Raw genomic sequence first — 23,700 nt, forward strand, 5'->3', positions numbered from 1 at the left:
ATTCTATAATGATAAATAATTTTATTAGAGGGCTCTAAATAGTGATCTCCTAGAATCACCTGGGAGCCATGTGCTTGCAAAATCAGGACCCTGTCATTGAAATGAGGTAGTTATTGACATCGTAACATTCTACTGTTTATAATGACGACCTAAAATTATATGAAAGTACTGTGTGATTTTGTTTTTTGTTCAAACATTGATTTCTGAAGATCCAATATAGAGAGAAATGTTGAAAATACCAGAAAGCTACAACTGTCCGTGTGAAGTCCTTAAGTTTGTGATTGTCAGTTCATTAACACAAGATGTGCACTTCATTATTTCTTTTTATTTTCAGTTTTTCTTTTAAATCAAACCATTTTGATTCCCATGAAAAATGATTTTTGTCAAATACTATATCTGCTTTGCCCATCTGCTGTTTTGCCGAGTCCCATTACATCTTCATACCTATATTTGCTTCCTTATTTATACAAATTTTGTTTTGCAGTCCATTGTTTCATCAGTCCTTTTCTACTCCATTTTTTCTTGCTTTTCTTTTTCCCCTCCTTTTTCTTTTAATTTTATTTTAAATTTAAGTTGGAAAACACACTGGATCGTCGAACATCTTTTGAGAAATTCACACGCAATGTGGTAAGTTTGTTGCCTTGGAAGACTAGTAAACCTGATGGGACATCCTTCTCCTTTCCCCCTCACCGAACCTTCCTTTCCCTTTTTGCTTCTCTAACCTGACAGTTAAAAGTCTGTTTATCACAGTTTGTGAATTTTCCTAGGAATGTCAGCTTTATAATCTACTTTCATTACAACCCCTCCTCCTTAGTCCTTTTTCTGCTGACCTCCACAGTCACATATGGAGGAATGAAACTTTGGGAGCCATGCTTTTTACATTAGGAAGCATGAAATGATTTGCTTCTTTTTTTAATTTGTAGTAAAGAATCTGTGAAAACCTGCTTATGTTGTTCCTTTTTCCAGTGCCTCCCAAAATACTAAGCCTGATATAGTTTAAGTATAATGGATTTCATTGCTGTCTCTTTTTTTTTGTTTTACTAGAAAAGCGTTTCTCCCATTTTTGTAATTGGGGACAGGGAAAAATAAGCAATAATAATTTCCCTTTCCCTATCCTTCTTAACGCACAGCTTCTTTAGGACCAAAGAATTGATGCTGATGATGCAGAAGGGTTTGATTAAGATTTCAATTTGTTTATAGATACAGCAAGTGATTATTTTTCTTTTTAATAATAATTTTGGAAATATATTTCACCAAGGTAAAAATGTGAAGACTGGTAAATTTGCTGTGGCATTATCTTGCCACCAGCCAAAAGATCCACTGATTGCTTGAAATGTGGGATTCTTTTTACTTATCCGGTTTCTTTGGATTTTTTTTAAACTCTGTGAAAGTTCCAACTAAAGCATTCAACGCATTTATTTTTGTAGGGCAGAAACATCCCTATTTTCCCATGCCATAAAAACTGTACACCAACACTGAGGGCGAGCACTAACCTGTTATGAAAAGAGGTAGAAAGATCTTGGATTCTACTCAAGTTTGTCTGCATTGTCTGTTGAATTGTGCAGTTGATGCTGCTGTGTGTGTGTGTGTGCATCTGTGGCTTTTTCTGTGACCTGGTTAGTGGAGCTGTGTGCGTTGAAATGACAAATATGACAGCTTTCAGCAAAGATCATGGTTTTTGTTTTTTAGTTACTAGGGAAGGAGAAGCAGTTCTCAGAAACTGCCTCCCATATAATGAGGCTTAAGAGTGTTTCCTCAAGTATTTAAATTGCATATACATTCCACTAATCAGAACAAGAAACAAACACAGTGAAAGTACAACATTCTGTGAGGTTGTAGGAATATCTCACATGTTAAAACAAAACTGTAATCCTTTGACTACTTTCTTATAGGTAAAGGCTTCCTGTAATATGCTTTGAATCCACTGCAATCAGGAACAAATTTGAATTCAATGGGACAAAGTCAGTAAGACTAAAAAGCAAATGAACAGCCACAAAGTGAAACTATCTCAATGTTTGAAACAAAAACCCCTATTTTTTGCATGGTGGTGTTGCCATAGCATGTTGCAGTGTGATTTGTGTGTTGTCTGAACAGGTTGATCTATACAACAATGTTATACGTGACAACATTATACGTAATGATTCTACTTTCTTCCATGGAGATGTTTAACAGGAAGTTCCACAGTAATAAACGAGCCTGGGTTAATGAGAGAGAGCGCAGACAGTACATCTGGGACCTCTGAGAGGCAAGATTTTGCTCATCACAGTGCCTGACAAACTACAGTGTATAGGCTGGGTGTTTAAGTAGCCAGCTGATCAGGAACTGGTTATGATAAAAAGTACGTAAACAAGTGGCTCTAAGGAGAGAAATAGCAAGCTCCAAGCAGATGCAGGGAAAACAACACAAAAAAGTGTAAAAGTGAACACAGACTGGGAGGCACTAAGGTTACTCTCTGATAAAGCATCAGCCCTGTACACCAGCACTGGAGCAGCATAGTGCCCTGCCAGCATGCCCAACATTCAGCAGCTAATCTCAGGCAGATGAGATGACATCAACAGGATGCTGGAGATGTAAGGCAGGCCCAGTAACAAAGCTGTGAGCTAGAATGAGGGGAGCGAGGATTTCTGAATATGAAGCATTAGTACTTCAGTAGAAGAGGGTGATTCTTTTCTCATGGTGCAAGCTATAATGTAAATACTGTGCATTTGCTTTTCCTCAAACTATTGCCCTATGAATTTGGGTAGAATCTGTCAAGTTGGGTCAGCTAGAAAAGTAAAAAATATCACTTCTAAGCATACATTCCTGATGAGACGAGCAGCTCAGAAGCTTGCAAACTACTCCAGAATATCAGGGTTCTCAGGTACAAACATTTTTTTGTGAGAGATCTGAGTTTCTAATCCCGCACGGGCGCAGGACCCCTTGCCACCAGGGATCCTTCGGTACACTGGTTCTAACATGCAGGGATGAAGCAAGTGTTTCTCAGAATATCCTACTGATTAACTTGTTCTACTGTGAGGGGACAGACTGTGGTAAAAGACCTGCTCTTCTGATTAATACAAAAAACAGATGTGAAACAGGTCTTCTACAACTTAGCCAAATGCGGTGGTCTCTGAATGATTTATAAAGAAGAAAATTGTATTTTCACTTATCTTCTGACAATTTAGAAAATACAGACTCATTTCCACCGTTATTTTTCTCAATTACATCCAAGTGGCTTTTCATTGAACTAAATTAGACCTCAGTATTTTTATTTGAAATGTTAAAAAAAAACAACAACCAGTTGCGTATAGGGACTGAACGTGAGAGGATGACCTTGTGATTCATAACCTGATTTGTTAAGCTGAGACTGTCAGAGACTTCTGAACCTTTTGTGAGCAGTAATTGGAAGTGAGTTATACTTGCCATTTGCTAAGGTAGAAAATTTTAAAACTTTCTACGTGGTATCCCTCTATATTAATCATAAAATTAAATAGAAATCACCTAGGATAGTCACTCATTATTTTAGTTTGGTAGGGAAATAAACAGAAGTGAATCTATCCACACATAAAAACTAGGCTTAGCTTTGCATTTCTTTGAGACTGTAGAGGTTTTTTTTTCAGAAAGCTTTCAATAATTCAGTGCACTTTCTGAAAGCCCTATATACACAACTAAAAGCACTAGTTATTTAGCTTGCTCTGTAAATTATACAGTGCAGTTGCTAATGCTTTTGGCAGTCTGCAACAGATAATGTGAATACTGTCAGAAACATGTTTACATAAGATACGATATAAGTAAAGTAATAGCAAACTCCTATTTGCTGTATGTAGTATTTTGTCCTAAATAAAAAGTTAGGAAACTTCCTCTTCCTCAAGTAATAACATCTACACAGCATAGGGAAAAAAACAAAACAAAACAAAACAAAAAAAAACAACAAAACACAAGTGAAGAAAGGTGCACTGATAACACTGATGGGAGAAAAGAGGTCCTTTAAGGAAGACTTTAATTTCTCCTTCCCATCAAGAACTGTGACAGTAGCAGACTGGTAGTCTCTGAGCAACACACCTTTGTGAACACCTGCCTGTGTTTAGCTGTGATCAGTGGTCCGGAAACCCAGAACAAAGAATTTCATTTACAGCACAGTTGGCTCATTTCTTTTCCACTACATGCAAATTTTCCTGTCTTGGCAGAAGAGAAGTTAACAGGGCAGTAAGGTGCAGTCTTTTCCTCAGAGCCACCCTGGGGAGATGCTCCATTACTGCATGTGGGTGTGACAGCTTCAGATGCCACCGCCAGTGTCAGAGTTTTATCTGTTGCTGCTTAACTGTCAAGGTGAAAAAATGGGCTTTTTGCAAGTCTGTGGTGTTTTATGAAAATATAGCCAGTACAAAACTGAGCTAACTCAGTACATTTATTAAACCAGAGAGTCATCAAATGATAATAGTCTTCACTCATAGCCTCGTAACCCAGAACCGCATTTAATGACACTGGGTTTAAAACTACTATATCTTACATTATCCATGCTCTTTCCACTTAGAGCTATCTGCTTCCACGTAGCTTAGAACTTCCTTACGAGTTTCCTCTGAGGATTTTCCTCTCCAAACCAGTAACACTATACTATTTAGTGTGCATGAGATAAGTAATATGAAGGCCATGCAACACAGCACATTTTCACAATCCACTGTCCAGTGTAACTTAATATGAAAAACTGCAAATTATGGTCTAGAGGTGGAAATTAAAACTCTTTAAAATAGCTTCCTCTTTTCTTTCCAGTCGAGTATAGACTTTATAGATGTTTAAACTGATGTTGTCATGTTAAGAACTGCCCCTTTACTGAGAAATGCAGATATTAATTTCCCATTAGCCAATAATTTCTTCTTTGGACAGATAAAAGCTTTTATATATCTGAGAGCCAGACCAGAAGTCTACTTCATCCTGAAATCCAAGCATGGGCTATATTTTTCTTGAGGATAGCATTTTGAACAAGCTTTAATGTAATATCAGCTGTGGGAACTTCTGTTCAGTTGTGGAATGTGCAATCATGGAATTCTTCCTAGTTAGACTTTTGAAATTTGCTTATGGGTTATTCTTAAAACATGAAAGAAAAATAGCGTGTCAGAAAAAAAATCACAAAGCTTTGAAAAATACAAAAAACAAACAAACAAACAAACAAAAAACACAAACAAACAACTCAAAACCCAAACTCTAAAAACAATAAACTTTCATAGAAATGAACCTTCTCTTTTTTAGGAAAGAGATGGCTTAATGAAAAAAAAAAAATATATATATATATATATATAATAATAATTGAAATTTTGAGTTTGGACTAATAATTAGTCTAAAAATCCAGCGTTAGGTTGTTTTTGAGGAATGATGCTCAGCTTAGTACGGAAAATCAAAAGGAGAATCCCTAGGAGGTGCCAGTGAAGGTTGGCCTCCTTGCCCAGTTCTGCAATGATGAGCTTAGCTGCCTTGCTTTGTGCTGGGTGGAGGGGCTCCTGTGTGGTACTGGCACAGCTGGGTCTGTCTCCATTAGGAAACAGAGCACTCCCATTCAGGTATTAGGCCAGTGACTGCCATTTCCCAGCTGATAAATATTTGCCTGTGTCCTAAGTTACTGGAAGACTGAGAAATAGAGTGATAATGAAATGAACTATTTGTCAAATGCATTGGCACCTTAGAAAATCTTAGATTTTACCCCATCCTTCTGATGGTTTTTCAAGTTAAAACTATCCCATCTGGAAAGAGCTTTCAGGTTAAGCAGGAATTAGAGCAGCTCATCAGAATATGCAGATTACTGGGAGAGGAGAAAAGAAGAGGAATTATCACCCAGTTTGGAACAAGCCAAACCAAGAGTATGCAATTGCTCAGACACTCCTTTTTGTCTATGAACTGCTCCAGGACGGGGAACAGCTGCAGTGTAAAATTAGGAGAGGACTGCAGATCCCCACTATAGGCAGGTGGATTTTCCTGCACATGCAACCACTGAAGGTAGTGGTGAGAACTTGTCCTCTAAACTCAGTAAATGCAAACCCTCCTCTTCACCACCTTCTTGAAAGAGAAATACACTGGCACAGCTGGATGAAAATCAAAGCAAAATCCTGACCACCTTGTCAATGCTAAATCCATTTGCCTGCCTTAGAGGAGCAAGGGCTGGCTAAATCCTGACCAGAGACTTACTGTTTCTGCTCCTGTGCCTCTCCAGATGTGCTTCTGCCAAGGGCTGTTTATCTCAGCACTGTGTGTGGCACCAGGGATATCACCTGGGAACTTTGCCTGCTGATGCTGGCCAGGCTGCTGGCGTTCAGCACGTATGCCACACACGAGCAGATCAGGAATAGTGAGAGCAAGGAGGGCCAGTCCTCATTTTGTCTCATTTTGCTCCCAGTAGGGTGCATGGCATTCTCCCTATTGGATATGTGGTGTTTCCCTTTCCATTTCTATCAACTGGAAATATAAGTCCTGAGGACAATAAAGAAACTTGAAAAAGGAGTGACTGAGGTTGCTTAGCAGAAAGGATAAGAATTTGAAAACTAACCTCTTAACCCTCATATATTTCAACTCCGGTCCCTATATAAATTTCACATTGGTCTCTTGTAAGTCACATATGAATTGAAGTTATTGCTGACTTACGTGCCAGATTATTTGAGTTGTTAGTGCCCAGCTACATAAATAGGTCAGTCAGCATATTTGTGTTCATAAATCTGCACATGGTCATAAATCTGCACGTATACTTCTGTAATTTTCTCCCCAAGCTCTCTAAAAGTACAGTTGGAAGGACAATTCTGCTTTTAAAAAGTTAATACATTAAGGTAGGTGAGAGAACACTGAGGTCAGTTATTTGGTTTTCATCAATGTAATTGACTCACTCCAGTTGTTCTGCTGCCTGCTTGTACTCTGACTCCCTTGTTGAGATACAGAATCATAGAATCCTTAGAGTTGGAAGGGGTCTTTAAAGGTAATTTCCATATATGCACAAGGCTTCATTTGGCTGGTGTGTTATAATAAAATTATTAAATTGTTTCAAGTCATATGTCCAAATTGTACCTAAAAGACAAAAATTCCTCTCTCGTTTAGAATTTGGCCCTATACTCCTACATGGTGATGGCAAGAATACAACAAAAATATTAAAGACCTTCTTTTCATTCTTCAGATGAAAATCTAGTACTTCTGAATTTGTTTTCAAATGTTCTTTTATCTTACTAGCTCAGCAAACAGTTTTCTAAGTGTGGTTAGTGATATGCTGCACCTTTTAGAACTTGCCTGTTTGTTGTAGGTGACCAAATTGAAAAATTGGCTTATGGAACTGTAATTAGCATTGTACCTGAAAGAAATAGATTCAACCCTGGGGAAGGAAGGTGGTGAATAAGACATCCAGAGAAATTCTTTACTTAGGAGAAAGACTATCCAAAGTCTTTCAGCTTACTGTGGTGAGCAGTATCTGGGGAAGAAGTGATGCCAAGTAACAACAAAATTTTCATGACATCTTAATGCATCTATAGGGAAAATTTCAATTAATACATAGAATAAGATTATCAAGTCAGACCAATTAATTAATGAATAGTTTTTTTTGCCTGCACTTAGATCAAAAATTCCTACTTTATGTAATATCACAGTTAATTCCGTAGATGCCAGAATGGTTCATCTCAAATTCCATGGAATTACAACTCCTAAAGAATCAGCTGCTGCAGATAAGAAGACAAAATTAATTCACAGATTCACAGACAAAAATCTCCATAAGAAGGAAAGATCAGCATATGCTGAATATTTTCTTAGCTTATGTACAAAGCTAACAACCTTGCATCACCTCTAAAATTACTTAACAAATTTGGGCATACCATCTTATATTGTAGTAGTCCAGTGCCACATAGCTGTGGAGACATTTTGGTTATCTAAAAAGTGTTTAGCTTAGTGGTTTAAACAGCTTACTTATTACATTATGGGAGAACATAATCTAAAGCTAAACAAATGACAATAAACTGAAGTTAATGTAGGTAGAAATTCATAGAGTTAAAGCTAGATAAAGGGAGGAGACCATGCCTAGAAGGAGACATGCTATCTTTCTGAGAAGCAAGTGCTATTATTGTCAGGTAGTATGGTGAACTTGAAAGATGAGGAATCTAATCCAACATTACAGATCATTATTTCCCTTCAAGATTATACTGTAGGGGGAAAATTCACCCTCATCTGTATGACATTTATTTCAGAGCACGAAGATTAAAATGGCTATTCTTTTTGTCAGGACGCATTCTGGTATATTGCATTTAAGCAAATGTTCAAAACCAACTTGCATATCCCTTTGAGCATAAAATTAATTGGTAAAAAAAAACAGATATTAAATTGTGTAATTCCACAGCGTTACAGCACAACAGATTACTTTACATCTCACTGATAAAGCAGATTAAGTTTATTTACCATTTACTGCAGGTCATCTCTCTTCATAGTTACAATAATTCTTACTGTAGTCTCCTTGAAGTCAGTTTGATTTTAAAATGAACAATACAATAGATGTAAATATTAAATATCTTTTAACTGAGAAGTTAGAGCCCTTTGCTATTTTATTTTTTATGATCTACTTATGGTATGTTATCAGGGTATCCCTGTGGTGTATTGAGAAGTGCCGTAAGCTTGCTGTGCCAGCTCTGCCTCTGCTGAATTGGTGCCACAGCAGGATGGCCTGAGGAGAGCTAACTGACATCTTGTGTGGTTTTGTGGCTTTTGTCTGGCTCAGCTAAAGCTCAGATCTGCCTGAAATATGCCATCACAACATACGTACACTATCCTCTCCGCACTGTACAGCTAACTCTTGTGGGACAGAACTTCCTAAAAAGCTGCAACAGGAGGACTGATGAGGAAAAAGACAATGTGAAAATCCAAACACCTTCTAAGCAATTTTAGGCAGTCCCATGTAACATACCTGACAATACTCCTTATAAATAGTAAATGCAGTATCAGCAAGTCTATTGCAAAGTTCATGGGTAAGCTGCTTTCCTGCCTGTATGCAATCTGCCTCTTACTTTCTTATTTTAACTATAAAGTAGCTTTCTGCAATCAGTGATGGAGCTACTACAGTGTGCACATCATCGCTGTAGCATGAGGCACCCTCACTTCTGGTGGCCATCTTCAAGTAGTTCTGGGAGTGACCAACAGCAAAGCCCTCAGCAGTAGTTTCTTAATAGCCAAACCCAATCTCATTCAAAACTGGCCTTGAATTTGCTGGATTACGCTCTGAAACAGAATGTCTGGCTGGCAGTGCAGGTGTGCAAGTGTCAGGGCTTCCTGTGATTTAAGATTTGACAGACTCCAGTTGATGCCCCTAGATATTTGACAGTGATGTGGCAACACTGAGTGGTTGCTGATGAACAGGTTTGCAGTGATCATGCCTCTGTTTTCTGTTTTTGTTTTTTGTTTTTATCTTTTCCTCAGGGGAAATCGCTCACATCAAAGAGGTTAACCAGTCTAGTGCAGTCCTACTAAAAGGATCACCTTGTAGCATGGAAGCAGACTCAAATCATTATACATACTTTGTAGCTCACTGATTGCCTGAATCAGAGGACAGTAGAACAAGATGTTGCATGAGCAAGGACCTGACTTGTTTTCTTTTGTGTATACTAAGGCATTACAGACTCCGAGGGACTCTCTAGCCTTTCGATGCCTCCATTTCGAAAACTGTCTGCTCACTTCCTCCTTCATATCAAGCTGGATCTGTGTTTTTTTATTTTCTGCAAGCTCAAGTACAGTGAAAAAAAAGCTTCTGCTAGGCACAGTTTATTAAAAAAATACGTCAATCAAAAACTGGAAGAAATGTAAAAAATGCATATATTAATAAATATACATATGGCATCACATTTATTGCACAATAAATTAGCACAGAAGGTTTCATTTCACTGATGTATTCACATTGAGAAAGAAAGCCTGTGTCTTTGTCTGTTGTCTGTATATTCTCTGTTAATGTTTCTTGCATTTATTTTTATACCATATTTAAAAAAGAACACCTTTTACTCCAGATGTATTAAAGTTGATCCTTCCTCTGTAAATTTGTGTATGTTTATATTGTTGTTTTATCTTTCATTAAAATATGCAGAGTCTCTTTCCTTTGGGAAGTTTGAGATTTTAATACTGAATATGAAGATTAGTTCAGAGCAAAGCCATTCCCAAAAATTACATACCTTGTGCTTTCTAAAAAGTGACATGAAATGGCATTTTCTTTCTCTGAGTGACACCTAACCAAACACACTTTATTGATAATCATTTACTCTTCATTTTCTTTTTAGCAAGCTAGCAGCAATGAGACCTTTCCAGCTTGCTCATCATCACATAAGCAAACTTTTCTTTAAGCTAGATCAGGTCTGTAATGGTGCAGTCTACACAGTCTGCTCAGCTATTCAGTTGCTGTCCAAGAGCAGATCAACTGAACTGCATTTTCTTAGGAATGGACGTCATCAAGTCTGGCTGAGAACATGAGTACATTTTTGCTAAACATGACACCATTTCTTTCTCCTTGCTGTCATGTGTGCCACAGTGCAACATTTTAAGCTGAAAAGATGGTTTGGAAGTGCTGAGACTAGAGCTCAAATCTTGGGTTGTAAATGAAGAAACCTGCAATTTTAACTCAGGGGCTCAGTTCAAGTGCGCTGTTGTATGTGTGTGGAATAGTGATGTTCACTTAAGAGGTCTACTCATAGGTTCACAGGAGCTTGTAGACATTGTCCATGAGACAATGGATATAGACCCTTCTGATGCTAAATGAAGCTAGAGCCATAATATCTCTGCTTGCAGAAGAGAAGCGGCATTTTTGCATAACAGATGATGTAAAGATAGCAGCAGAATCTCCAAGTAGAAAAGCAGTGGTGTAAACTAAGGCAAATGACAAATAGCTCTGGGGCATTATATGGTGTGTAGGACAAATGTACTGAAAGAGCCTTTTTAGCCATGCACAGGACTGGCTCAGGACAGCCAGAGCCGGTACCATCTGTTGTACTCACTTTTGTGTGATATTGATAAACAGAGATCTTGTTCCAGAGGGACTGCTAAACCTAAAAATGTCATCTTTCCCCCCGCCCTCTCATTCCTGACACAAAACAAGCTGGCCGTAGACACAATCCAGCATTACATTTGAATAGATTAGTGCTGGAGTCATCTCAGTCGGCACCAGATGCCTACCTGCATTACTGCTGCTGGGACAGGGCTGCTGTGGGCAGAAGGGAGCTGAGCTGCCATAACCCTGACTGCAGCATCCCCAGAGAAATGGTCTGAATAAACCTAGGAACAAACACACTGTTCATCACCGTGAATCGCTTCTCCCCTGGTTTTTGCCTGGTTGAGATTTTGGAGAAGGGAAGGGAATTTGTTTTTTTTTTTTTGTTCTTTGTTTTCACATGCTGTGGTGTTTCTGGTTTCTAACTAGGATAATAATCACTGTGTTAAAGTGTTGCAGTTTCTGTCAGCACAATGCTTCCAAGCTGAGTTTTATCACAGAACACTGGTAATGCCCATGAGAGCTTGATTTTATCAAGAGCTCCATCTAGGTCAAGTCAAAATATTCACAGTCTAGGGAGGCTAGATGAATTCTAATAAATAGTCACACTGAACCCCAGATCTTAAACTCTGAGATTTAATTTTCCTTTACTGCAGAAATGAGAGCTCTGAGGCATGAACTTGGGGCCAGGATATCCACAGAAATTTGAGCTCTGTTTCACTTCTCAGTGCCAAATGGAGATATTTATTTCCCAACTCCTGCTGCCACCGATTGCATCAGCTGGTATACTGCCTGCTTTTCCTTAGGATTTAACTAATTAGTTACCAATGTCTGCTTTGAAGAATCACTCCCATCAAATAACTAACATTTCAGATTCACATTAAATATTTCATGCAACTTTACCATAAGGAAATTATTATTTTTATTTCTTCTCAAAGCATTTTGCAACACTGTCTGGACAAATACGTGGATTATTTGTATCCCTAGACCCATTTCATTCTTCTGCCTCAGCAGATATGAAGCCTGTATTGAATGGCAGTCTTTTCTTGTATTTGCCCAGGAATTAACACAATGGCTATAAGGTAAAAGTATGCATTAAAGTAAGGATTTCAAAGTAGTCAGGGAGCTCTATCAAGGTTTCATTTGAGCCTGTGTTTCCAGTGATGCAACTCCACTGTTACCTGTGAGTGAATTTGGCTGAAAAAGAAAACCAAACAAAACCTGCTCTGCAGCCAGTTGATTTTTAAAGGGTTTATTTGAGATTTCTTCATCCCTCCACTGATCACTGTCATCTGTCAGTGCTGCCACAGTGGGAATGGGAACTCCTCGTAGGCACAATATCCTTTTACTTCCCCACTGAGAAAAGACAGTTGTTTTTTTGTTTTTTTTTTTCAAAACGTTATGAAAATCCACTTCCATAAATTAGGATTAACCCAGGGTAAGGCTTATTTGTTCTTACTGCGGCAACCATTGATCAGATGAAGTATAGCTTTGGTTACACAGTGGTGTATCCATTAGGAAGTCCAGTGAGGTCACAAATCTATTGAGGAAAAATAAGAACCAAGGGAGAAACCCAATGGGAAGGGACTGTGCTCTTTGCCTCCTGGGGAGAGTCATCAGTCAGCACCTCTGGCACCTCCCAGGAGGCTGGAAGCATCCTGCTTTTCTTTAAAGGAACCACTTGACCTGAGAACAGCAGAACAATCATCAGACCTTGTGTAAGATGCCATTAAAAGCTGCTCATCGAACCTACGAGACCAAAAAGGGAAGGAAAAGGCCTTAAAGAGGGAAGAGAGAAGGAGCAAAATGCTGAGCTGAAAGAGCCATGGAGACTGGCCAAAAATTAATGAGCTGAAAGTGAAGACAAAAGAAAGAAATGAAAATTAATTGCAGTGACCAGAACGGAACTGATGAGGGAGGAGAACTCATGCACAGAGCAGTTGGGTGCTGGAGAGGCAGCGTGCCGCTGTTGAGACGCCAGCACCAGGCAGGGCTGCCAGCAGAAGCCATCCAACGGCACCAGCTGCGGCTGCTCCTTCAGACATTTTTCTTCTGAAAGGAAGCTCTTAATACCAAATATACGGAATTGCTTTGTTCAAACTGCACCCCTAATATTATTTGAAATAGTAAGGCATAAATACCAAGTAGTTCTCCAACAAATAACAAATAGGAGAGCAAAAAACAGTTCCAGAAAATGAGAACTGCAGGAATGCATTTAGAATATTCACTTATTAAAAATATGAATGAAAGCCAAAGCAGATGACTGAAGTGAGAGAAGGCTGTTTTATTTAAGTAACAGTTGGGAATCGTCAGTGATTTTTTTGTGGCTCTACCATTTATTTATCTTTCTGCCAAGTTATTAGCAGCTGTTTGAATTCAGACTTAAAAATTACCATATTTTTAATTTGCTTTCTAGCTAAAGATGTCATGCATAGAACTGATACCACTGAACTACTAACTTAAGTGCATAAAACATAGAAATTTTGCTAAAGGGAATTTAATAGCTACAGGGACCTTTCTAAAATAAGGTTTTAATCCGAAGATGTTCAAGGGAAATTGCCAACAGTTTATTTGAACATGTTCTATGTCCATAATTCATTTAAGTGTGTTGCTAAATAGTTCTGATTTGCTTTTTGATCTGACTAGGATGAACTGATTAATGCTTTTGTCTCCTTTGAGTTGAAGATATGTTGAAGAAGCCCAATAAAATCTTTGCTTCAGTTTATCCCTTTAGTTTTTGATGAGGCTGCTGCATTAACTATAATAAAATGTCCCCTCTGTTATTGCTTAAAATGGCCACTGCAATGCTGCAGCCCCTTTTGGTGTATCCAAGGATATATTTCCTTACCGATGTGGGTTGACTCCTTTGCCCTCCTCCAGACTGGAGATGTTATGGATGTTTTATGGAGGACAGCACCCAGTGGAGCCCGCAGTGCTCCTGCCCTGGCTCTAAGGAGGAGGACTGTTGTTCATGTTGTGCCAGCTGTGTGTGTGCCTATACACAAAGTGGCAGAGCTTGCCCCCGTTGTGGCTGCTGAACTGTGTTGGCTTACAAGGCACTGTGATTTCCCAGTCCTTTGTGGTAACACATAGGTGTTGTTCCCATTGGTGTGTACAGCATTATTCCTGGGTCAGTGAGATGTCTTCAGTTGTTCATTGAGTAGCATCCTAGTTTTTCAGACTGTACTTTTCTTTTACCAAGGTCACTTTTTTTTTTTTTTTCTTTCTTTTTTTTTAATTTAGCCTGTGAACTTGTATTCCTTTTTCCTGCTGGTATTTATTTGCATGAGTGGGAGTGAGGAATCCGCTGTTCAAACTTGAATGATGAATGATAGTGACATAAGGGATCTGTATATACAGATCATTAAGAGAAATTGCCATGACAATAGACTCCGAGAAAAATTATTTACAAGGGTGAACATGGATAATAAATATCAAATAATATTCAGACACAATTGTAAATGTTACCTTGTTAGTGGCATTTGCACAATTTTTATTACACATATTCTCTGCTCACAAAATATACTCTGATGCATTCACCTTGTCGCTCTCTTTCTTTTTTTTGAAATTGATTTTGAAATTTCTCATTAGGTTGATGTCACTTTTTCAAAACAAATGCTGTTTACCACCCTTGCTATTAACCCTGTGGCTACTGCTTCTGCTATGTGATGTGAATGAAGCTTTTCATTATTCACGTAACTCTTCTATCCACCTCTTTACTCCTTTCCTCCTTTCCTTTTTGAAAGATGCACAGCAATGGCATTTTTAATATAACTTGCTTTTCCACTTCTTTACTGAATGCATAATCTGAAGTCTGTGACATTTCTTTGAGTTCATCTATTTTTACGTTCTGTTCTTTGTATGGCTCATCTGTTCTTTTAGATTCTGTTTCTTCTCTTCCCCTCCCCCCAGATAACACCTTTTTAGGATTCTCAGTCTCTTGTGGTTCTTTTCCTTCACAGTGACCACAAATGCTCTTTGCACTTCCCCCCTCTGCTTTATGTTTCTTGGACTTGAAAGAAATTGCAAGAAAATAAGGAGAAAACATTAAAGAAAAGGATGGTCAACAACTGGTGGCAGGGCTGATTCACACCATGCCTCTGACCATGACCTGATCTCGCAGGACCTTCCTTTCCCATTCTGCTCCCACCAACTCTCCACTCTTCCTCCAGTCAGTGCTCCAGCCAGTGCTGCCCCAAACTTCCCACTTTAGATGATGGCTGTTAGTGATGGCACCATCTTTGCTGAAGAAGCCCTCCAGATCTCTCCATAAAGGCAGGAACCCACACCTCATTGGGACTCCTGTGCTTATATTGAGCATGATTCCACTGAAGCAGTAATGGAGCTGTGGACCATCTGGCCTTGTCTTCTTTTCCTCCCAATTAAACTTGGCTAACATTGGTAAACAGCATTTAAATGACATATATGACTGAAGTAGAGAAGATGTGGTGCCTACAAGGCCCAAGCAGATAACAGGTGTGGGAGGAGGAAGGGCCTGGGGCGTTGTCCTAGGGAAGCCCAATGAGCAAGCCCTGATGTGAACCTGAAAGGAGGTAGGAGGGAGCTGGATATTCCTTAGCTCAGGTGCACTGATCAGGTATAGATAAAAGGAAGTCTAGTTGTGTTACTCTGGATGGAGTGGAGGTGTAGGACCAACTGCAGGCATTTGTGATTCAGAGTAATTGGGAGCTTGGATTTCCCTCCAAGCAACAGAGGGGTGGGAGGGTTCACAGGGTAATGCAGAACACCTGGGTCTCTAAACAGGGAAAGTGTATGTAGAAGACAGAAATGGAGCTTAATGCTTAAGATTAGCAAGTGTTTCTAAATATTGATCTGCTAATGAACTGGTTTATGGAAGCGCATGTTGTACAGGCAGCTTTTTGAAGGAAGGAATGTAAGTCTCTGATTTCATCAATAGATACCCTTTCTAAAAAAGGTTCTGGTGTTTTAAAAGGCAACACTATCAGTCAATTGTTGAATGTACAGTGAAGGTAATTAGACAGATAATGTTTACTTAATGATGAAACTGGTTTCTAGAAAGACAGTTTAAGGGATGCATTCGTAATTGTTAAGGTAATTAAGTTTGGTCTTCTTCTTTCTTCTTCCACCCCACTTAACTAGCCTTGCTGGATCTTTGGCTAGGTCTCCACTCTTGATTTCCTTCTCATTTTTTTTCCTCATCCTTTCATGTCTCTGTTCCAAAACCCAGACCTGGGGCAGTCACTGCAGCTGTGCTCCTATTTGGTGCATGTGTAGGCAGGAGGGATTTTGATTTCTATGTTTTTGTTTTTGTTTTTTGCCTGTAATGGGAACACATACTGTCAGACTTTCATTTTGTTCTAAAGTGAAACTTCTTCATAGTGCAATTTCTGTCATACAGACTGATATGATCTGGTTTTTTTTTTTAATTTTTGTATTTGCCTACTATTGACACTTAGGTGTCTTATTTGGAGGAAAAAAGATTTTTTTTTCAAAAAAAAAAAAAAGTTCTGATTTTTTTCTGATTATTTCTAAAATATCTGTTGGTCAGAGCAGACTGGAACTAATGACAAACTAATTGACCCCTACTATCTACTCTGACCTCACTGCCACATTAAAACTGCACTTTGGGGTTCCTGTCTACAAGGAGAGCTGAGTATCTGCTGATCTCCCAGTGCCTCTGGTAGCACCTTCTACTGCCTCCTCCTGCCCAGCCTCCCAGCATACCTCCACTGCAATCAGAGATGTGAAACCTGCCAGGGCTGACTTAAAGTGCAATCAACTTTTGTTCAGTGGGTACTATATGCTTTCTGTCAGCTGTGTTGCCTCTTTGGTACAATAAGGTGTGGTGGTTTTTTTTTTTACTTCTGAAAGATGTTTTTGACAACTCCTCTTGCTCCTGCCCACCTCACCTCCTATGTGGGGCGTGCACATCTGTCTCTTGGAAGCTTTTGAAGTCTCTTTCCACCAATGACACAGATGGGGCAGAGCGACTTTGATCACTCTGTCTCTTTTCATGAGCCCTAGAAAAGAAAAACCAAAGGTTTGAAGGCCAAGAGACCCAGAGGAATGAATAGAACAAGAAAAGAGGAATGAACAGAGCACAGAAATAACCTCTGCAGTAGTGGCACCGGTACCATTGTTACAGCCACCAACTCCTGCCTCCTGCAAGTGGCTCTGGGTGGCTGCAGCCCCTGCTCTGTGTGTTCCAGTAAAGCTCTGGGGCAAGCAGCAGAAGAGAGGGAGATGCGGAATGCACACACTTGCTGATATTGCTCGACACAGAGAAATAAAAGGCTGAGGTCAAACACCAGAAGAGCTTGATCTGTGTGCTCTTCAAACCGTGCTGAGCCCACCGTATTTACTTTTCATCTAAAGAAAGTTTGCATTGAGTAAAAGAAAAGAAGGAAGAAGAAAAACAGCTAAGTTCCTGGTGTGACAAAGACTTATGAAGTTGCCACTGTGTCCCTTTCTTAGCCCTCACAGCACCTGTGCCAGGATGGAGCTCTGTGCCCCTCCTTGATGAGGCACTGCGGTCCTGTGGCCGCCTGCAAGTTCCTACTCGGTCAGAGAAACACTGCCTGCAGCACTCAGCACCTGTCCTCAGTGCCATGCAGTGCTGGGTTCTCGAAGCAGCTCTCCCCTGGGCTCTGCAGCACTCTGTTTATTGGTACTGACGTGGCAGCACCAGCACAGTCAGCATATCAGCACCCATCTGCCACAATACGGACAAGGTTTTAATTCTGCGAAGGATAAAAATATAATCAGAGCAGTAGCGCTCACTTGGATTAGTGTAATGGTTTAAAATACAAATTTTGTATGTGCATTGGATGGAACATTTTTGGTATCCATTACAGTCTGTCATCTAAGAAATCTAAGTAGAGCATAAAATCAAAACCAAAGCACACAGCGTCAGTCAAAATAATTTTCTTTACCATAGCAAAGCAAAAAGTTTGGTGCTGTAAAAGGGTGGGAGTGTTTATTTTGGCTTCTTTTTTTTTTTTTTTTTTTTTTTTTGGAGGAGGGGGGGGATGGGGAGGTGGAACAGGGGCTGGTTTGTTTTTGGTTTGCTTGTTTGATTGATTCTTTTGTTGTTATTTACTTCCTCCCCTTCCCAAATTGTTCTGAAGTGATCGTTTTCCTTTTTTTTTTTTTCCGTTTGGATTTTCCTTCTGGTTAAGCCTTGCTGAGAACTGCTGCTGACGGAAAGAAAACATAGAAAGCCCCTTTCATTTCACCGAGCTCTCTCTCGTTACGGCCCTGCGGGAGCGGCCCTATCGCTCTCCAGCCCGGCCTGGGCGGTTGCTGACACCTCGCGGGGGCGCGGGGCTCCGCAGGCGGTGGCGCTCACCGCGCGGTGGCGCTGTGACGAAGGACGGCGCCCCTACCCGGAGCCGCGGGACAGCAGCGGCGCCTCGGGCTTAAGGCGTGTGCTGATACGTTGTGTGCACGGGTTTCTCGGGCATCGATCTCAGGCTGCCTTTGCCCTCTTCCCCACGCCGTCCGTGTACTGGGATTGCTAAGAAACAGCCTCTGTTATTTCAGCCGTGTCCATCCAATGTTGTTTTTTGCACACGGAATTGTAGCTTTACCCTGGGGGCTCTGTGGGATCAATGGGCTGTACACCCCAGTGTCCTCTGAACTGTTTATGAGGAGTCTTTTCTATGGAAAATCACGTAGTGGGAAGATGGTCTTCCCCTCTGAAACTTACGGGATGGAAGGAATGGTTTTGGTTCACCCCAGCCCTCATAACAGACAGATAACTTTCACTATGTGATGTTTAATGAAAAATAAGTACTTATATGTAATGTCTTTTATGTCTGGACCACATGCTACGTAAGCAATTGTCCCAGCTTTAGGGAATGGAGTTAAGCTTATCTTTGCTTGGATATATGGCACTCCCCTTTGAGATGGTGTCACTTAGTAATTTCTGCCACATGTTGTTATGAGAAGGACGTTTTTGTTTCTTTACTGTGTTTCCCTCAAGTACTGCTGGATAATATTTCAGATGGTCACGGTCAGAAAAAGCGTGTGACAACTTCCAGATGTGTAAATAATCAAAGCGATCTGCAGATCTGAGGGAACACACCAACAAACAAATGAAGGATAACTCAAAGGGCTGCACTCAAAGTGGGGGGTCACATTATGAGGTGGGGCAGGAGACAGGAGGATGTTCCCGGAGTACCCAGCAACTTCAGCTCCTGTCTGCATCGTTTGATGCAGACAACTGTGAGTCTGGCGATGTGGCTGGGCAGGCACAGAAACCAAAAACAAGGGGTCTGGTTGTGGATTTCACAGGGCTTGAAGCGGTGCTGGCTTTCCAGGGAGCAGGAGGGCTGATGGTTGTGCTGGTGAATGAGTATAGCTGTGTGGTCCTGCATGTACAGAGCAGCAGGATGCAGGCTGCATGTGGCTTACTGCTACAGCACGGGCAGCACAGCTCTGTCCTTGGCCACGGTAGGAACAGATCTCCCACCCCACGGTGTCCTACAGCAATTCTGCTGGTGCCTTTGTGTACGTGAGCATGGGATTGCCTGCTGCAGACAGCAGGTTCTTTGAAACAGATGTGCTCTGCTGCTGCCTGCTGTGTGTGTGACTGGCACAGCGCTGCTGGAAAACTGGTCTTCAAAGCCTCCTATGAGGAGCACTGACAGAGCAAGCGTTAGTAGTAGTATTGCCGCTATCACTGCTACTGCTGCTCCCAGTAATGGGCATGGTTTAGTGATGGTTTAGGAAGGTCAGCTTGATTATCCTGAAGCCTTTTCCCATCTAGATGATGCAATGACCGTACCACTAATACTACTGTTACTAGTAATTTGTGCTGGCTCAAAACCTGTCAGCTGATGATGGAAGAAGGAAGATCTGATCGCTTCCAGGGAAATGCTGGATTTTTGGAAGCTGCTGTGATTCCTGCAGGCCATTTAGTGACAGAGCTGATGTTTTTGGAGCATTACGATGTGGGAGACTGCTGCCAAATACTCTTTTTCCTTCCTAGCAAGGCTTTACGTAACTTCTTGTGTAATCCTATACGATCTTTTACCACTTGGGAGCTACTGATGAAGCAAGCTAGCAAACTGAGATGCATGCTAGGAAAAGAAACAATTTTGTGACAGTTTGCCTCTCATCAGAGGTGGCTTTTGTCAGTCAGGCTCTCCTTTCTGCATTCTCCAAGGATTTGGAAAACTGGCAAGATTGCTCCTTGACTTTGTACTTAGAATCACATTCTAACTACACAGAAATTGAAAAGAGCAATATCCTTCTCACCTGGGACATCAAATCATGGTGCCCATCTGCATGGAGCAGAAGCCCAAGCCAGATAACTGTGTTGGAAGTGTGTGGTGGCCCTGGACCTCCATCGACTGAAAGGTGAGGAGGTGCTGCAGCTCACAAGGACACCGGTATCTTGATGTGCTGAAAGAAGGTGATGGCCATGATCTGGGCTATGCAGAAGATGTTTGTGGTGATGGATCATCTCTGTCCCAATTCATGGCTGTAAGACAAGGGTAAAAACGTCTTTTAATGCGAAGTTTGGCAGTCTATGTTCATCTAGTTGGAATATCAACAGCATGTGCATCCATCATTTATAATGTGGTTGTAAAGACTACCAGGTCCTTCCCCACGTCCACAGAGAAAGCTGTAATTACCTAGGTTTGACAAAATAAAAATGGAAACCATTCACTGCACTGGAAGCTGAATCAGAAACATGGTAAGGAAATTAAAGTCTTACCAACCAGAAAAGCATGGGAGAAAAAAAGCAAGCAGCTTCTGTCAACTACCCATCTGTTTCTACGCTATCTGACTATATTTAAGTTTTTACTGAAGAAAAATGTCTTGTGTTTGTGCTCAGTGAATGCTGATGTTTTTCACAGTGGCAGAAAAGCCCTGGATCTTTCTTCCTTGTTTTTTTTTTGTTTTGTTTTGCTCTTTTTTGTTTGGTTGGTTGGTTTTCTTTTGTTTTTTGGTTTTTGGTTTTTTTTTGTTAAAGAAATAAGAAAATAAACTGGAAGAGCTTCTTTTTTTCTTTTTCTTTTTGACAGACTCTTTGGATCATTAAGAATCATTTGGGCAAAGGTGCGCTCCCAGCAAGTTGGTTGTTCCGTTCCCAGGCTTGGTGTGGTTCAGATCATGTGTTTGCTCTCCAGTCAAGATTCCATAGTTTAGAAAGAGTTGCATTTTGTTCTTCAGAAGATGTGTCTGTCTCTGTTATGGATTAAAAAGACAAAGTATGCCTTTCATGTTTATTCTTCCAACAAGGGCTCATTTTTGAAGTATTTGCTAGTCATAGAATTAGAGTCACATTTCTTAACATGTTGGGATGTTTTTCTTACTAAAACTCAGACTGTCCTTCCTTAACGTAAGGAAGTGCATTTACCTGACCGGAGTTTGTCATTTCACTGTCATCATTAATATATATTTTTTGCACTCATAAAATCCATTGCACTACTGAAATCATTTTGTCAGGGTAGAAAGTGCAAATTAAAATATTCTCACAGTGGGAGGTCCCCAAGTATAACTTTCCTAACAAAAACTCACCAATCATTTCCAAACTGATTGTAATTTACAATGAAAAGGTAAATATTTCCTCTTAGTACTGTCTAGATGTGATATTCCCAACATTTCGTATGTGAATAGTCTTTCTCTGAGTTTTGCAGCTCTTTTAATTTCCTGGCCGTAATAAACCTACCCTGTGACTCCAGAACCCACTCAGGAAAATCTACAAAACAAAAAAAAAACAAAAAAAACCTCTACCCCTTATTGTCAATGTTCGCATATCTTCTAATTTGTTTTCCCGTTTTTCTTTTATTTGTTTGCAGTTTTCTCTTTACCTTGCAAGCTTCTTCCTTCCCTTTCCCTCCTCTTTATTCAAAGTCCCTACTCTCTCTCACGTATTTTAATAACCATCATTCTCATCTGCTGACTTCAGTTCTCAGCCAAACCCTAGTAAAGTCAACAGAAAGGCTTTCCCTGGAATTCTAGATGTGTTTTGTCTTTCTGTTTTGTTTTTATTTCTTTCTTTCCTTTCCTTATTCCTATTGCTGCCTGGCTGGCTGATTTAAAAAAATATTTTCAGTACAGCTTGTCCTCAGTTGACTAAACTGGTAAATAATGGATAAATATAGTTTTGATTGAGAACAGCTTTCTGGCAAAGATGGAATGCAGCACTAAAGAAGAATTTTTCGCACCTTTAGTCATAAGATCTGGTTATTTAAATTAAAACCAATTACTTAACCTGCCTGTACAGCACACAGAAATCATAGATGTCCTTGTACTGTACTTTGTGCTGCCTACGCTACACTGGCTGTAGCAACCAGGTGGTAATTTTATTCTGTGAAATAGAAATTGCCTGGGTTTATTTCTTTCCTCATATTAAAAGCAGCAGAAATCTGATTTAGATATTTAACTAAAGGCTTGGCCTTCTTTTTCCCAGTGATTTTTTTTTTTTTTTTTTTTTTTTTTTTTTACCATCTGGAAAGGAAATGTTTTTCTATCATAAGCTCCCGGCTTCAATACGTAATAATCGTATTATGAATTCTTCAGTGTCTTCAGTCTGGCTACCTACCTCTGTAACTCAGTCCTGCTGTGACAGTACTGTCTTCATATTCGACCCACTAAAGGGACACTGCTGTGTTTGTTAGGGTGAAACTTCACATTTTGCCTAAGAACCATACAGAAGACTTTTTATAAATATATTCCGTCCATCCATTCACACAAAGGATCTAGGAACACGTAGTAAAAGTAAAAATCTATCTCACAACAGTAATATGAATGTAAGTCATTGTATTTTGAATTTTTATGGCAATAAATTATAGCAATAGTTCACACAACCCAGCTATTATCTCAGATTGTCTCTCTGCAGAATCACAAAAACAATCTGAGTCATCCTGACCTGATTCATGTTCAGTTCCTGTTTTGGAAGGCTTCCCTCACCATCATACGGGCTGGTAACATTTTTTCGTGTGAAGGCTAGATTCTGTGCAACAGCTCCTCAGTCTATGGCAGAATCTGCAGCATGAATCATGGAAAATATGCATCCCTGGTTATTTGTAGCTGGTTATTTTTGCAGAAATTCATGTGGCAGAGGAGCCATGAGATTTTTTTCTACATGATATATAGGAGCCTAATGAAAATTGTTTGACGGAGACCTATCTGAGACATCAAGAGACACCCAAGCATGTGTAAAAGGAAAAAAGAAAGCATAGGATAAACCATAGAACTTTATCTCAGAATGGTTTGGATTGGATGGGACCTTAAAGATCACTCAGTTTCCAGCCTTCTTCCGTGGGCAGGGCTGCCCCCCACCAGACCAGGCTGCCCAGGGCCCCATCCAACCTGGCCTTGAGCGCCTCCAGGGATGGGGCACCCACAGCTCCTCTGCGCAGCAATGCCAGGGCCTCACCATCCTCTGAGGAAAAAATTTCCTCTTAACATCTAACCTAATTCTCCCCTCTTTTAGTTTAAAGCCATTCCCCCTTGTCCTGTCACTATCAAATCATGTAGAAAGTTGATCCCCCTCCTCCTTGTGAGCTCTCTTCAAGTACTGGATGTACACAACGTGCTCTCCCTGGAAACTTCTTTTTCTACAAGCTAAACCAGCCCAACTCCCTTAACCTTTCTTCACAGGAAAGGTGCTCCAGCCCTCTGATCATCTTTGTTGTCCCTCTCTGAACCCCCTCCAACAGCTTTGCATCCCTCCTGTGCTGGGGGCTCCAGGCTTGGATACAGTACTCCAGATGGAGCCTCATGAGGGCAGAGTAGAGGGGGACAAT

At 40.3% G+C, this 23,700-nt stretch overlaps 1 protein-coding gene across 10 annotated transcripts in view; it reads left to right on the forward strand.

The window, feature by feature from the left end:
* RGS7 (regulator of G protein signaling 7) overlaps window positions 1-23,700 on the forward strand; it is a 256,768-nt gene that overhangs the window by 231,239 nt on the left and 1,829 nt on the right. For 3 of the 10 annotated variants that reach the window (XM_090135373.1, XM_090135374.1, XM_090135375.1), the window contains one exon: window positions 574-1,380. The exons of 3 other annotated variants lie outside the window; for them this stretch is intronic. In XM_090135373.1, the coding sequence (XP_089991499.1) occupies window positions 574-726 (153 nt within the window). In that variant the 3' untranslated portion in view covers window positions 727-1,380. Of the gene's footprint in view, window positions 1-573; window positions 1,381-1,427; window positions 3,561-9,402; window positions 9,571-9,592; window positions 9,667-23,700 lie in introns of those variants that run through there. 4 more of the 10 variants (XM_090135378.1, XM_090135372.1, XM_090135371.1 and 1 more) reach the window with 4 other exon arrangements.

This window comes from Phasianus colchicus, chromosome 2 (assembly GCF_987193195.1).
Source record: "Phasianus colchicus chromosome 2, bPhaCol1.hap1.1, whole genome shotgun sequence".
Taxonomy (NCBI): Eukaryota; Metazoa; Chordata; class Aves; order Galliformes; family Phasianidae; genus Phasianus; species Phasianus colchicus.